The sequence below is a fragment of the Odocoileus virginianus genome, chromosome 29 (assembly GCF_023699985.2).
Source record: "Odocoileus virginianus isolate 20LAN1187 ecotype Illinois chromosome 29, Ovbor_1.2, whole genome shotgun sequence".
In the NCBI taxonomy this organism is placed as follows: Eukaryota; Metazoa; Chordata; class Mammalia; order Artiodactyla; family Cervidae; genus Odocoileus; species Odocoileus virginianus.
This window is the reverse complement of record NC_069702.1, coordinates 43,321,630-43,336,347: the sequence shown is the minus strand read 5'-3', so window position 1 is coordinate 43,336,347 and position 14,718 is coordinate 43,321,630. Positions and strand designations below refer to the sequence as shown.

The window sequence follows — 14,718 nt, the reverse complement described above, 5'->3', positions numbered from 1 at the left end:
TTCTTTAACACTGTGAAATATTCCTTTTTATCTCCAGCAGTGCTTCTTGACTTTTTTTTAATCTTTCATGACATTGAAATTTTTAAAGAATACAGGCCATTTATTTTCTAGAATTTCACTCAATTTGTCGTTGCCTAATGATTCATCATAATTTGATTCAGGATTTACGTTTGGGAGGGAATATTACATAGATGATACTGAATCCTCAGAGTATCACTTTTGGAGACATGTGATACTTCTTAACGTAGTATTTTTTATAATTTTATTTATTTTTGGCTGCAGTGAGTCTTTGTTGCTCTGCGTGAGCTTTGTCTGGTTGCGACGAATGGGAGCGACTTTTCCTTGCGGCGTGCCGGCTTCTCATTGCAGTGGCTCCTCTCGCAGGGCACAGTCCCCACGCGTGAGGGCCTGAGGGTTGGGCCGAGGACTCAGTAGTTGTGACGCTGCTCCGCAGCGTGTGGAGTCTTCCCGGACCAGGGCTCAGACCTGCGTCCCCTGCGCCGCCAGGAAGGCCCCTTGCTGCTGCCACTGCCCAGTCACTTTAGTCTTGTCCAACTCCTTGCAGCCCCATAGACACAGCCTTCCCGGCTCCTCTGTCCGTGGGATTGTCCCTGCAAGCATAGTGGTGTGGGTTGCCGTGCCCTCCTCCAGGGGATCTTTTTGACCCAGGTATGGAACCTGTGTCTGCTGCCTTGCAGCCTGATTCTTTACCGCTGAGCCCCAGGGGAGCCCGGGAAGTCCACTAGCTAGTATTAGTTTTGATCACTTGGTTAAGATACTGTTCATTTTCTCCACTGTGTACTTGATATTTTCACTTTCTGTAAGTAAGCAACTTGGGAGAAATGTTTATATATTTGAGTTAACATAAATAACTATGTGTTCCAAAATACTGACACAAGACATATTTGATTATGCTTGCAGGGAAGAACAGCTTTGCACTGGTCCTGTAACAATGGATACCTTGATGCTATTAAATTACTACTAGACTTTGCTGCTTTCCCTAATCAGATGGAAAACAATGAAGAGAGGTAAGCCACTGGCAAAAAGAATGCATCATTGTTCATCTCACATCCTTTCTGCCATATTTTAAAAAATTCTCAAGTTTAGATGCTTGTTCAGAAATAGTATTTCATCAGGAAACACTACACTAAGAAATCCTGAACCAGAAGAAAACAAAAGCTCCATGTAGTGTTGATTTAGAATCATGGGATTTTTAAGTTATTAGAAACTTCAGGCATTACTTAGGGCAAGCTCACACTTTCCAGATGAAGAAATCTAGGTCTTCTTTTGATGTGTGTCCAGCATCAAATCAGGGGAGTCCTGACTGACCAGGACTAAGAATTCAGTTAGGCCAGCGAGATGTGTTATATGTTCAAGAAGTTTCTCTTGATGAAGGGGATATTATCAGTTAGTGGACAGAGATGCCACCATGTAGCATGAAAAAAATAAGGGGAAACTGAGGCTAAAGCTCAGGATTTTAATCTTAATACAGATTTCTTAAATAATATGAGATTCACAGAGTTAGGCTGGGGTTGCTATCCAGTGACCCAGACCCAATAAAAAGGACTCAACGTAGTGTGAAGTCTAAGCAGGAGACATTCTTGATGGTCTTGGATCTAGGAAGATTCTAGTTATTTGTAGGTAACAACTAAGATGGTAATCAGATTTCCACACCTGCCCCCTGCCCCCACCCAGATCTGTGCTTTAGTTTTCTTTGTTCATGGATACTGTCACTAAAGTGGCCCCATCCCTATGCTCTCAGCCACCACCAGCTTTTTCTTTCTATCAGGGGGTGGGACACTTGGTAGAAAAAGAGGGGTTTTCTCTAAGCCCACTGTCTCAGAGGAAACATGGGGCCAATCCCTTCATCTTTCCCACTTCTTTCAGAACCTTTCTCCGTTATCTGTACCCGCCATCTGTTATTTTCCAAGTCTCTTTTCTCTGAGGTTTGTCTTCTTTGCCCGGTCTCACACTGTCTTCACTGGCTCCGTTTCTTCACTGTCCGCATTCAGGCCTTTGCAGTGTGGCCTCCACCCTCTCGTTTACCCTGAAATCTGCATCCGAATGGTCCCTGGCGGAGTCCTAGTTGACAAAGCACGTGATGTCTTCTCTGCCCCCCACTGGCCCTCCTGCATCTCCTCTCTGCTACTCCTCTCACCTCCTTGAGCCTGTCCGCTCCCTAAGCTTCTGTGACAGTGCGTTTTCCCAGTCTCTTGGAATTAGGATTCTCTTCTAATCCTGCTCCTCCATTTCTTTTGGCTTCTGTTGCCTTTTTTCTGTTTTAAATATAAGCAGTCTTCAAGGAGTGGATCTGCTCTCAGCCTGCCTCCTTTGGCAACCTGACCAGCCACAGGCTTCAGCACTCACCTGGGTGCTGGTACATTCTCAGGCTACAGTGCAGACTCACCCCCTGCCTTGGTTCACGCTGTCATCTCCACGTCATCACCAGCACCATTGGTATGATCTCAGGCTACAGTACAGACTCACACCCGCCGCCCACCCCCCCACCTTGGTTCACGCTGTCATCTCCACGTCATCACCAGCACCACTGTCTTGCCCTCTCTCACTCTTTCTGAAACTATTGCAATGCCTCCTCACTTGTTTTCCTTCCTTCGATCTTTCCCTCATTCAATTCATTACCTTCCAAAGTAACCTTTCTTAGTCAGATCACTAATATAGTTGTTAATCTTGTCATTCCACTGTTCAAATTCAGTCTTGTCTAAGAAGACTGTCCTGGTCCTGCAGTCATGTGTCCCAAACTGTGTTCTCCTCCCCACTGTGAATCTTTATAGCCCTTGGCACATTTCACTTTTTATTATGATTTTATAGAATTTGTCTTCCTTTTAGCAGAGCACTCTTGGTCATCTCTGAATTGCTCACAGTGCTTTTCATGAAGTAGATGCTTAGTAAATAACTGGTGAATTGTCAAATCCGTGTTTTCAGGCTCCCAGTAGCATCACCCTGATTCATACCTTCATTAGAAAGTTATGTGGAATTCTTAGACCACAGGCAAACTTAGATAAAGCAGATTAGTATGCCTTACTTTGAGAGTGATTATATAAAGAACTCCACATCTCTATTATAGTCAAATGACAACTGCAAAACCAAAAAGACGAAGATAGGCATTTGGACATTTAAGGAAACTGGAAAGCCAGAAGAATCCTCAAGACTGAGGATTTGACCTTAAAACAGGTATGTGAGGGTGCCAGAGGCTTCTCCCTTTGAAACCCTGAAGAAGCACGAAGATTAAGAATTCTAAGAATTAGGGATGATATATTTCTATAAAGGATATTTTTTATAAAACCATTTACTGCCTGAGCGCTATTTTTTAGGAAACAATAAAAAAATAATTTTTTGTAATTCAATTTCCATTTATATGCTGAATTTTGAATTTCAGACCTAAGTAAGCTTATGAATTAAGGTACTTACCGACTCCTGGAGTAAGCATATGTTAATTACAGACCAAAAGACCAAAGGAAAAATCCTCCAAAGTGTACTTGCCAGTCTATGGATGAAAAGAGACAGTGGTAATATCCCAGTCTGTTTTAATGTTTCATCAGCAATGCACCTTGATGTACAAATGTCAGAAGCTGGCACTGCCTTTTATGTTTATTGACATTCCAGTTTAGGCATTCTGCTTGTTCCATCAGACCATTCCCACATGGCAAGTCCAATTGTATCTTGTCTCTTGTCTTTATCTGCATTGTTTCTTGACTGGTTACCATCAATGTACTGTTAATTTTTACTTGACATGCATTGACACAAACCACTTGATGTTCTCTGTATAGACATAATTTTTGCCACCTACTGCTGGCTTTCAGTCAATAACTATCTGACAGCCATACTCTGACATAGATGGGAATATTCACAGCGCTTGAATGTGTCTCCATTGAGTTTGGGATGAAGAATGATTCAGTAGTAATAATCACAGTGTGGTCAGTTGCCTAAACACTAAGTATAGACTTTAGTCTTAAGCCTTGCTAGATATTTAGTTTGTGTCTCCTTGAATCAAAAATTGCCCGAGAAGTAATTTGAAGAAACTAATTGTAAAAAAAAAAAAAAGAAAGAAAAAGACATTTTTTAAAAGAAAATCAGGAAAATGTGTGTTTAGAGTAAGCATTAGATCTTGCTAAGGAATTCCTGTTAATTTTGTTAATACAATGGCATTGTGATTATGTTCACCTTATTATAGATGAATCTAAAATGCAGAGAGATTAAATGATCGGAGTATGGGATTTGCTTTATTGATTGATTGATTGATGGCTTGTGGGATCTTTCCCTACCAGGGTTTGAACCTGGGCCCATGGCAGTGAAATCTCTGAGTGCTGACCACTGGATCCACCAGGGTGTTCCTCTGGGATTTGCTTTTAAAATACTTGAGCAAAAATAAAAAAGAAAGGAGTAGATGAAGTGAATGTGGTAAAAATTTTGCTAATTATTAAATCTGGGTAATGCGTGTATAAAGCATTAGTGTCCTGTTTGCTCTACTTTTGTTTATGCTTAAAGTTTCTCATAATAAAAATATGATTTTTTCATAATAAAAATATTTAACATATTTGAAATGCAACTTTCCATCCACAAGCAGCCTGAGAAATCTAGTTCTTCTTCTCCCCTTCGTTTCACCTTTTACAGATGAGGAAACAGAAACTCAGAGAAGTGAAGAGAATGCCCAGGGTCACACAGGTCTGCTGACCTCCGGCTCAGCATTCTTTAGGGAATATTATGCCCATGTCATTTCTTTTTGTCATATTTGTAAGTAAACACATAACTTGGGCCTCACTTTCACAAGCCATATTTTGCTAATCCTTTTTGTATACTGTGTGAAAGGTACTATGTATTCATAATTATAGAAAAAAATGATCAGGCTTACTGAAAATGCATATGTCATTTGCACATTGATTTGGAAGCAGCTTCATTCCGTAGGAGACATGTATTCAGTGACGGAGAGAGGAATTGTGGAAGGGTTTCTGTGCTGAACGGGGCAGCATGTGATCATAGTCCCATCTGGGCTGTGCAGGCAACTAGTTACATAGACTTCCGCTTGTTGCGTAATCTTCCCAGGTCTGTTTATTCATTTATACCGTGAGGGTGTTAAACTGTATCCGTCAAACTCTCTGCAGTGGTTCTCTGACTCTGATGATTTTTTCTATTGGGGAAAGTACAGTCATGAAAGGCATTTTGGAATATATAGTGGATTTTGTAACAGTTCTTCTGAATTTACAAAACGCTATTTACCTGTAAATAATGTTTGAAAGTTTATCCAGGCACCTCTACTTTATGGCCTTCTGGTTTCTGAACAGTATGGGCAGATCAAGCTGTCCTAAAACGGGGGTTCATCCGTTCTAGCATTCAAGAACTTCCTTCTGAATTTAGTCTCCTTACTAAAGGGACCAACTACCCTTTGCATTTACTGAAACCTCTCCCTTTTGTGTCTTACTGTGACTGTAGGTGATTCTTGAAGAGTTTCTTTTCTATAATCATTGGCTGATTCTCTGAGTCTGTTCATGCACCCACATAGTCATCATTTTTCCAGCTCATCAATCAGCTGATTATTTCCTTCCAACACCTGTGACTGCACTGACCCAGTGACAGTCATCCAGAGGAAACTGATCTGGCAGTTGTTCAGCAGTCATAAATGCTAGTTTGGGTCTGTGCAAATAATATTCGTGATAAGTGCTATCACCAACATATAAGCGCTGCAATGTGTGTTCTGTAATAGCACTAATCACACTAACTTTTATGAGCTGCTTCCCTCATGCCAGGCACACTGCTGTCTTCTTCACACTGATCATTTTATTCTGTCATCATCCCAAATCTGTATGAGGAGAGGTGGGGCATAAGTTGGTCGGGAAGTGACAACCATTGTTTTCACCACGGTTGGATGGTAGAATTGGGGGTGTTTTCTTTACTTCAAATTATAGTACTATTTGCATCATTTGAATTCTTAAACTGTGTCATTTTTACAGAGTAATTATTTTTCTTTAAAAAAGGAAACATACTTCCCATTAATATTAACAGTGGTTAACTCTGAGAGTGAGAGTGTAGATGACTATTATTTTCTTCTTTATATTAATCTGGTTTGTTTTATATTCCAAAAATAGAGAAGATGTATTTTTTAAAAAGAATCTGCCTAAAATCACAGATCTAGAAAGTAGTCAGTTGAAATTCTAATATATAACTCTATGATAATAATAATACCCATTTTTTCTAAATAATATACTTATCAAAAAGGTATGTACACTGTAAAAAATTTAAAAAGCATAAAAAGGCATTTAGTAAAACTAACTATCCCTCCTATCCCTGTCTCTGAGACAGCTAGCTTCCTCCCCAGGGGCATCACTGTCCCATGTTCTTGGGAAACTTCTAGAGAGTTATATCAATATTTTACACAGGTGAGCACAGAGGGATATATTCTTTTCATGTCAGTGAAGCACATCATAATGCTGTTCTGGTTTCTCACTTTTTCTTTTTTCCTTCACTGAACAGTTCATCCTGGCGATTGTCCCGTATTTATTCATGTACACAGTAATGGCTGCTTTACGCAGATGACTTTGTGATGGGACGGCCTGTACTTTATTTAACCAGTCCTATGTTTGTTGATGGAGGGCTTCCCTGGTAGCTCAGCTGGTAAAGAATTCGCCTGAGTGCAGGACACCCCAGTTTGATTCCTGGGTCGGAAAGATCTGCTGGAGAAGGGATAGGCTACCCATGCCAGTTTTCTTGGGCTCCTCTGGGGCTCAACTGGTAATCTGCTGCCTGCCATGTGGGAGACCTGGATTCAATCCCTGGGTTGGGAAGATCCCCCTGGAGAAGGGAACAGCCACCCACTCCAGTATTCTGGCCTGGAGAATTCCATGGACCACAGTCCATGGGGTCGCAAAGGGTCGGACACGACTGAGCAACTTTCACTTTACTGTTGATGGAATTGAGGTTGTTTCCATTGTTTTACTATTTCAAGCTGTGCTTCTGTGAATATCCTTATACATAAAGCACTTCACAGGAGAGCAGATCTGTTGGATGAATGCCTATAAGTGAGAAGGCTATGGCAGAGGGCAGATACATGAATAATTGTGAAATATATTGCCAGATTGCCTCCCTTGTATGTAGAGAGCCTGTCTCCCTCCATTCTCGCCAGCACAGTGTGTTATTAAACTTTCTGGTCTTTGCTGAATTAATCTTTAGGTTAAAGTGCTCGCTCATATTAGTCTTAAATTGTATTTCTCTTAAATGAGTGACATTGAACATATTTTTATATGCTAGTAGCCCTGAGTATTTCCTGTTTGAAGAACTATCTTTTATCTTTGTTATTGGTGTTTTTGTCCTAAAAATATTTGTTATTTTTATGTACTTGGATTTATCAATCTTAAGGTTTCTGCATTCTGTATCTTTCTTTGGAAAAAACTTCCCACTCCAATATTTTTGAAAATCTCCCATGATTTTTTCTTCTACTTTCATGTGTTTTTTTTTTTTGCCACACCATGCAGCTCCTGGGATCTTAATTCCCCAAGTAGGGATTGAACATTGGCCCTCAGCAGTGAGAACACAGAGTCCTAACCATTGGACCAGCAGGGAATTCCCTTAAAAAAAAAAAAAAGAAAATTAGATCATTACTTCACCCTGCATTCATTTTGGAGTGAAAGTGATGTAAGAATCTGCCCCCCCCCCCCCCAGATGACTGAACAGTTGTCCCAACTCTGTTTAATAATCCATCATTTCTGCAGGGGTTTAAAGGGCCATTCTTCTCACAGACTAACTCTCTCTATTTGGAGATATATTTTTCATTTCATAAACATTAACTATCAGTAATCATGAGCTGAGACTTAGGAACCCCACAATATCATTTGCAGTGTTTTTTTTTTTTTTTTTGATAGGATTAAGGAATTAGAACATGGGGAGGAAGAAAAGTGATCATGTATTCTCAAAGCCCCTAATTTGTGAGCAAGTGAGCAAAACTGAGGAATAGACATGGTCGTCAGTGCAAAACACCAGATGCCGGCTCCACCCTTGTTCTGCGCTCCTCAGAGCAAAATGGGACAGCTATGCCCGAGGGGTGCTCCACGTCTTAGAATGAGGTTTCCTCCTCCTGCACAGCGTCACCAGCTTAACTGTGCTCGGAATTGCCTTGCAACACTTAAAGCAAAACCCTCCCTCCTTCAGGTACACCCCCCTGGATTATGCCCTGCTTGGGGAGCGTCACGAAGTGATCCAGTTCTTGTTGGAGCACGGCGCCCTGTCCATCGCGGCCATCCAGGACATCGCTGCCTTCAAGATCCAGGCCGTCTACAAAGGGTACAAGGTCAGGAAAGCTTTCCGAGACCGGAAAAATCTGCTCATGAAGCACGAACAGCTGAGAAAGGATGCTGCGGCCAAGTAAGTGTGAGCGCACCCGGGAGTCAGCGTGGAAGGGGGCGTGGCGGCGGGCGCGGCCAGGAGAGGCGCAGGCGGGGCTCTGGAGTCTCGGTGATCCCCGCGTCCCGTCCCCTCCGCCTGCTGCTCACCAGTCCCTCAGAGGGCCGCGGCTCCTCTCCACCTGGTGGCTGTTCCTCTAGGCCAGTCCTCAGGCTTCTAACTCTGGGAGACGTCACTGCCGTACCCAGCCGTGGCGAGGAGCTGATGGTGAGGCTGCTGCCTGCAGGAACCCACAAAGGAATATCTGGTCCTCTCACCTTCCCGCCTTTTCCAAAGAAACTCACGCCAATATCTCACCTGCTTCTAGACAAATACAGGTCTAGTTCTGATTTGATTCAAGCAGCTAACTTGTGTAAATAACTTGCTCTCCCCTACCTATTCCTTAACAAATCCCCACTAATAATGCAATTTGTTCAAGAAATACTGATTGAATTCTTACTGCACATACAACTCTCTTGACTTGAGCCTAAGGAGAAAATAGTACTTGCTTCGAGGACCTCACACTTGTTTGGGTAATGATATAGTGTGTGAAATAGTCATTTGTGCCTGTTATAAATCTAAAACTGTTAGTTGCTCAGCTGTGTCTGACTGAGACCCTATGGACTGTAGCTCGCCAGAATTCTCTGTCTGTGGGATTTTCCCAGCAAGGATAGTGGAGTGGGTTGCCATTTCCTTCTCCAGGGGATCTTACTTGACCCAGGGATCAAACCTGGGTCTCCTGCATTGCAGGCAGATGCATCACCATCTGAACCACCCAGGAAGTTTATTATACATTGTGATTGGTTTTACTGTGAGTGATTGATTTTAGATTATGTTTTGGTTTGGCTTTTCTGTTATACACGTGTTGGGTATTTTAAATAGCAAGAGAGTATTGCATTAGCAGATATAAAACCAAAACATCTGATGCTAAAGATCACAGGAAGATTCTTCTTGTGTGTGTGTGTGTGTGTGTGTGGCTGTGCTGGGTCTTCCTTGCTGTGCAGCTTTTTCTCTCGTTGCAGGGAGGTGGGCTGCTCTTTTTGCGGTGCCCAGACTTCTTCCTGAGATGGCCTCTCTCGTTGCGGAGCAGGGGCTGAGGATACCTGGGCTTCAGTAGTTGTGGCTTCTGGGTCTGGAGCTCAAGACTTCTTCCTGAGATGGCCTCTCTCGTTGCGGAGCAGGGGCTGAGGATACCTGGGCTTCAGTAGTTGTGGCTTCTGGGTCTAGAGCTCAAGACTTCTTACCGAGATGGCCTCTCTCATTGCGGAGCAGGGGCTGAGGATACCTGGGCTTCAGTAGTTGTGGCTTCTGGGTCTAGAGCTCAAGACTTCTTCCTGAGATGGCCTCTCTCGTTGCGGAGCAGGGGCTGAGGATACCTGGGCTTCAGTAGTTGTGGCTTCTGGGTCTAGAGCTCAAGACTTCTTACTGAGATGGCCTCTCTCGTTGCGGAGCAGGGGCTGAGGATACCTGGGCTTCAGTAGTTGTGGCTTCTGGGTCTAGAGCTCAAGACTTCTTACTGAGATGGCCTCTCTCGTTGCAGAGCAGGGCTGAGGATACCTGGGCTTCAGCAGTTGTGCTTCTGGGTCTGGAGCTCAAGACTTCTTACCGAGATGGCCTCTCTCATTGCGGAGCCGGGGCTGAGGATACCTGGGCCTCAGTAGTTGTGCTTCTGGGTCTAGAGCTCAAGACTTCTTACCGAGATGGCCTCTCTCGTTGCGGAGCAGGGGCTGAGGATACCTGGGCTTCAGTAGTTGTGGCTTCTGGGTCTAGAGCTCAAGACTTCTTCCTGAGACGGCCTCTCTCGTTGCGGAGCAGGGCTGAGGGTACATGGGCCTCAGTAGTTGTGCTTCTGGGTCTGGAGCTCAAGCTCAGCAGTGTGGCGCACAGGTTTCGTTGCTCCCCAGCATGTGGGACCTTCCCCGATCAGGGATCAAACTCATTGGCAGGCAGGTTCTTTACCACTGAGCCACCAGGGAAGCCCTGTTCTTAATTCTTAGTTTCTGAAATTGATTGTTAAAAAACTGTAAATGGGAGCTGTGCTTACTGTGATAATCATTGAAATTACAAAAACTGAAAAATTTTAGCTTCCTTTACTTTTTCTCAGTCACAGTCTGCCCTTTATGGGTCCTCATTATTGGGAGTAAACGGGTTTCTTACACTTCTTAACCATCGCCTCCTAATAGTCATTGTAGCATAGATCTCCAAGAGAAATGTTTGAATCAAGAATTACTGGTTTAATTTGTGTTCATTTTATTTCTCAAAAGTTATTCCTGAAAACGTGAGTCAGTGTTGCATTTTGGTTTTGAATTTGGTTTTAAGGGACAGAAATCAGAATGTTAAATTTAGTCTAAGGTGGCTCAGGCACATCATGTTGCCTCAATATACCCTCCCCAGTTTCTTGTGTTAGGATGGCAGAAATCACCTTCCTTAAAGTGAGGGTGTCAAAGAAACTGATTAAACTTAAAGTGATTTCTATTTTGCTGGTAGAGAAATTGAAAGAGAGAGAAGTTTTAGTCATATTTTCTAAGGCTTTTTTTTTTAAGGAAATACCTATAATCCATTTAAAAGCACTTTATAACTCATACTACACCTCCAGTGTATTGCCAGAATGAACACTACTGTAATCTGCCTGCCAAAGCACAGAGCTGAATGCACATGAAAATAAGACTGTATTTATGTTGATCGCCCTCTTCCCCTGAAGCTTCCTTTTTGCTGGGTTTTTATTCACTCTCTGAGCTCAGATCCCCTCTAACTTTCTGAACTCTTCCTTCGTACATCTCTTCAACTATACCATCTCCACACTGAAGTCAGTGCTACAGGTAACCCCTTAGACTTCTTTTCTTGCCATACTTTTTTCATTGAAAATATATCTACTCTTAAAACTCACATTACTTACCTTTGTAGACAACCCTTCATCTGTCTGACGTCTTCCTCTCCTGGAAGTCTGACCCTAGGTCTTCAGCTCTCTAGAGGCATGCCCGCTGCGCCGTCCTTCTGTCCCTGGCCGACATGTCAGATCATCGGACCTCTCCGTTTGCAGGCCCTGTTGCCGCCACTTCAGGCTCGCTGTGTGAACATACAGCCCATCAGCACAGCTGCCTCTCTCCACCTCGTGATCTCCCTGCTGCTGCTGCCGCCGCCAGCTGTGATAAGTCCCCTTTCCGAAATGTCCTTTTGTAGCTCTTCTGTCCCACCACTCTAACAAGCATCATTCTGGAATAGCATTTGTGATGCTACATCAGACCCCGTAACATTTTACTTCCGCTTATATCTCCAAGTCTCACCTTTCTCTCCACTGACTCCACCCTCCCACCTGACGTTTTAGCCATCTTTAACTTTCTTCACTTCCTCACTTACAGCTTTCCTTACGCCCCACGCTCTTGGGAGACCCGAGCTTCTTTCTGACTAGTATATGAGACTGTGTCTCTAGAGTTATGTAATCAGATCCAGTTCGGGTCACCCAGTTCAGGCTCTCGTGATGCCCAAGTTCCTTCAACAGGAGGTTGTTCTGTGTCCTCAAAAAGTCAGGTAACAAGGAGTTCTGTGCCTCTAGGCAGCGCACTTCATTAGTGGACAGTTCTGTTGCCAGTATTCTTGCCTGGAGAGTCCCGTGGACAGAGGCGCCTGGGGGGCTACAGTCCGTGGGGTCACAGAGAGTCGGACAGGACTGAGTGACTAACACTCATGATGTTGGCAGAAGTTCTTTTCTCCCTCTTGATCTTGAGCTGCCCCTTGAAGCAGAACAGAAAAGTCCAAATCCTCTTCCATAAACCGACTTCCAGATAATTAAAGAAGGTGCTCCCGATAACTCGCACCCCAGCCCCAGCTCTCCTCCTCACTTTGTAAGGATCCGCTTGCAGCCTGCTCCCCAGACACCTTCCGTTTGTCAGTGCCTTTCTTCAGCGTTGACCCTTAGGCTGAATCTTCTGCTCACCTGTGGTCTGATGCGTGAGAACACTTCCATTATTCCACTTCTCTGAGCCTCAGTTTCTCATCAATAAAATGAAAAGAAAATTTTTTAGTTTGGGACAGGTTTTGAGGCTCCATGAATGCCCTGAAACTGTGGGCAGTATTTTGTATGTTATGAGCTCATGTACACTTGGTGGGAGGAGAGGATCTGTAGATTTTTTATCACATTCTCTAAGATGGTTCATGAATCACAGAAAGATTTTTTTGTAGATTGGACTAAATGATATCTAAGGTTCCTTCCAGCTATAACATTCTGTAAGTCAGAGGTCCTGAAACGCATGACACTTTCTTATTCCCTTGAGAGGAAGTCAAAGACCAAACATTACTGACCTGCGCTTCAGCAACAATGCAGAGATAGAATCTGACAGACCCCCCCACACACACAGACATCCAACGCAGGGCCAGCGGAAGAGGTTAGAGCCAAACCTTTTCTGTCTTCTGAGGTAAGCAGTTTCCTCTCACTGGGAATGTTCCAGGAGAAATTGAATTATCATCTCTCCAGGATAAATATATAAAGAATTTTTAAAACTATGTGAAAGAGCCGGGCTCTCAGATCTCTTCTGAGTCAAAGACTCTGTGAGAGCTGTGCCATCTGTCTGCCTGAAATCACCTTCTCTTTCTTCCCTCTTTTCTCACTTTGACATGGTTTCCATGTAACCTTTTTTTTTCTCTCCCAGTTTAATCAGTCTCCCACATCCCCAGCCCCCAGCTCTGGGTTAATACTTGCGTTTTAGCATGCATCATAGCGAGAATTCAGCATCTGCAGGAGGCACGGGTCTGATTTCCCAACTAGATTGTCAGTTCCTGGAGGGCAAGGGTCATGTTAGGTCCACCCACACTTCTTGTGACTTAAAGCCCTTGATAAGTTTCTTGTTCTTCAGTTGCTGAGTCCTGTCTGACTCTCTACGACCCCACGGACTGCATGATGCCAGGCTCCTCTGTCCTCCACCATCTCTCAGAGTTTGCTCAAATTCATGTCCGTTGAATCGGTGATAACATCCGACCATCTCATCCTCTGTCACCATCTTCTCCTTCTGCCCTCAGTCTTTCCTAGCATCAGTCCTTTCCAATGAGTTGGCTCTTCGCACAGGTGACCAAAGTATTGGAGCTTCAGCCTTAGTCCGCCCAGTGAATATTCAGGGTTGGTCTCCTTTGGAATGGACTGGTTTGATCTCTTTGTTGTCTGGTGGATGCTCCAGAGGCTTCTCTAGCACCACAGTTTGAAGGCATCAATTCCTTTGTGGTCCAACTCTCATATCCCTATGTAGTTACTTGGTCAGTGATGTCTGACTCTTTGCCACCCCTTCGACTGTAGCCCACCAGGCTCCTCTGTCCATGGGATCTTCCAGGCAAGAATACTAGAGTGAGTGTTCATTTCCTTATCCAATATCCCTGTGTGACTATGGAAAAACCATAGCTTTCACTATACGGACCTTTGTCAGCAAAGTGATGTCTCTGCTTTTTAATAGCAAACCTGTAATAATAAAGAATCTGCCTGCAAAGCAGGAAACCCAGGTTTGATCCCTGGGTTGGGAAGATCCCCTGGAGGAGGAGATGGAAACCCACTCCAGTATTCTTGTCTGGAGAATCACATGGACAGTGGAGCCTGGCGGCTACAGTCCGTGGGATCATAAAGAGTTGGACATGACTGAAGTGACTTAGCACGCATGCAAGAGAGGCTTGAGAGATGTGATTAATATGGCTTCTACAGAAAAAGGGGTTGTGTGGTTTCAACACTGAGCATTTCCTGAAAATATCATCAGGCCCAGCCCTATAATTCCTAGATGGTGAGGCACTCATGCCACACCCACATTTCTTCACTTCCAGCCAGAACCAGTGACAGCTTAACAGCTTTACCTGTCAATAAAATAATAATGATACTTGTATTGATATAGTGCTTTACAGCTTACAAAATTCTTGTACATTAAACCCTTACAATAACTCAGTAAAGTAAACTAGGCAACTGTCCTTAAACTCATTTCATGCAGGGGATGATAACACCGATTAGCTTGCCTTAAATCACTGAGCTAGTCAGGGAGGAGGTTGGCACATGGATCTGGTCTTCCCGAGGCCAGGGTTCCGACCATGGCTTGGTTCTGCATGCTTATCCAGTAGGCTCTCCAGATCCTCGCACTATCTGATAGGCCGGCATGGAAGGGCCCTGCTTCTTTTCTCTGACTTATATGTAGTATGTAACTGTTGGTGCCAAAGGTCAGCAGGCCCCCAAGTCAGCTTTCGTCTTGACCCAGCACTTACTCTATTGGGCCGTGTTGTTTCCAGTGACTGGTAAGAGAGTGCTACCAAGCCACCACCGTCAGTTCTGCAGCACAGTTCAGTAAAAAGCTTCTTATGACTCAGAGC

At 43.8% G+C, this 14,718-nt stretch overlaps 1 protein-coding gene across 7 annotated transcripts in view; it reads left to right on the top strand.

Moving 5' to 3' along the window:
• The window catches only part of INVS (inversin), a 134,608-nt gene that overhangs the window by 88,757 nt on the left and 31,133 nt on the right, over positions 1 to 14,718 (top strand). For all 7 annotated transcript variants that reach the window (XM_070458413.1, XM_070458416.1, XM_070458411.1 and 4 more), the window contains 2 exons: positions 922 to 1,028; positions 8,158 to 8,370. In XM_070458413.1, coding sequence (XP_070314514.1) covers positions 922 to 1,028; positions 8,158 to 8,370 — 320 coding nt within the window. The remainder of the gene's footprint in view (positions 1 to 921; positions 1,029 to 8,157; positions 8,371 to 14,718) is intronic.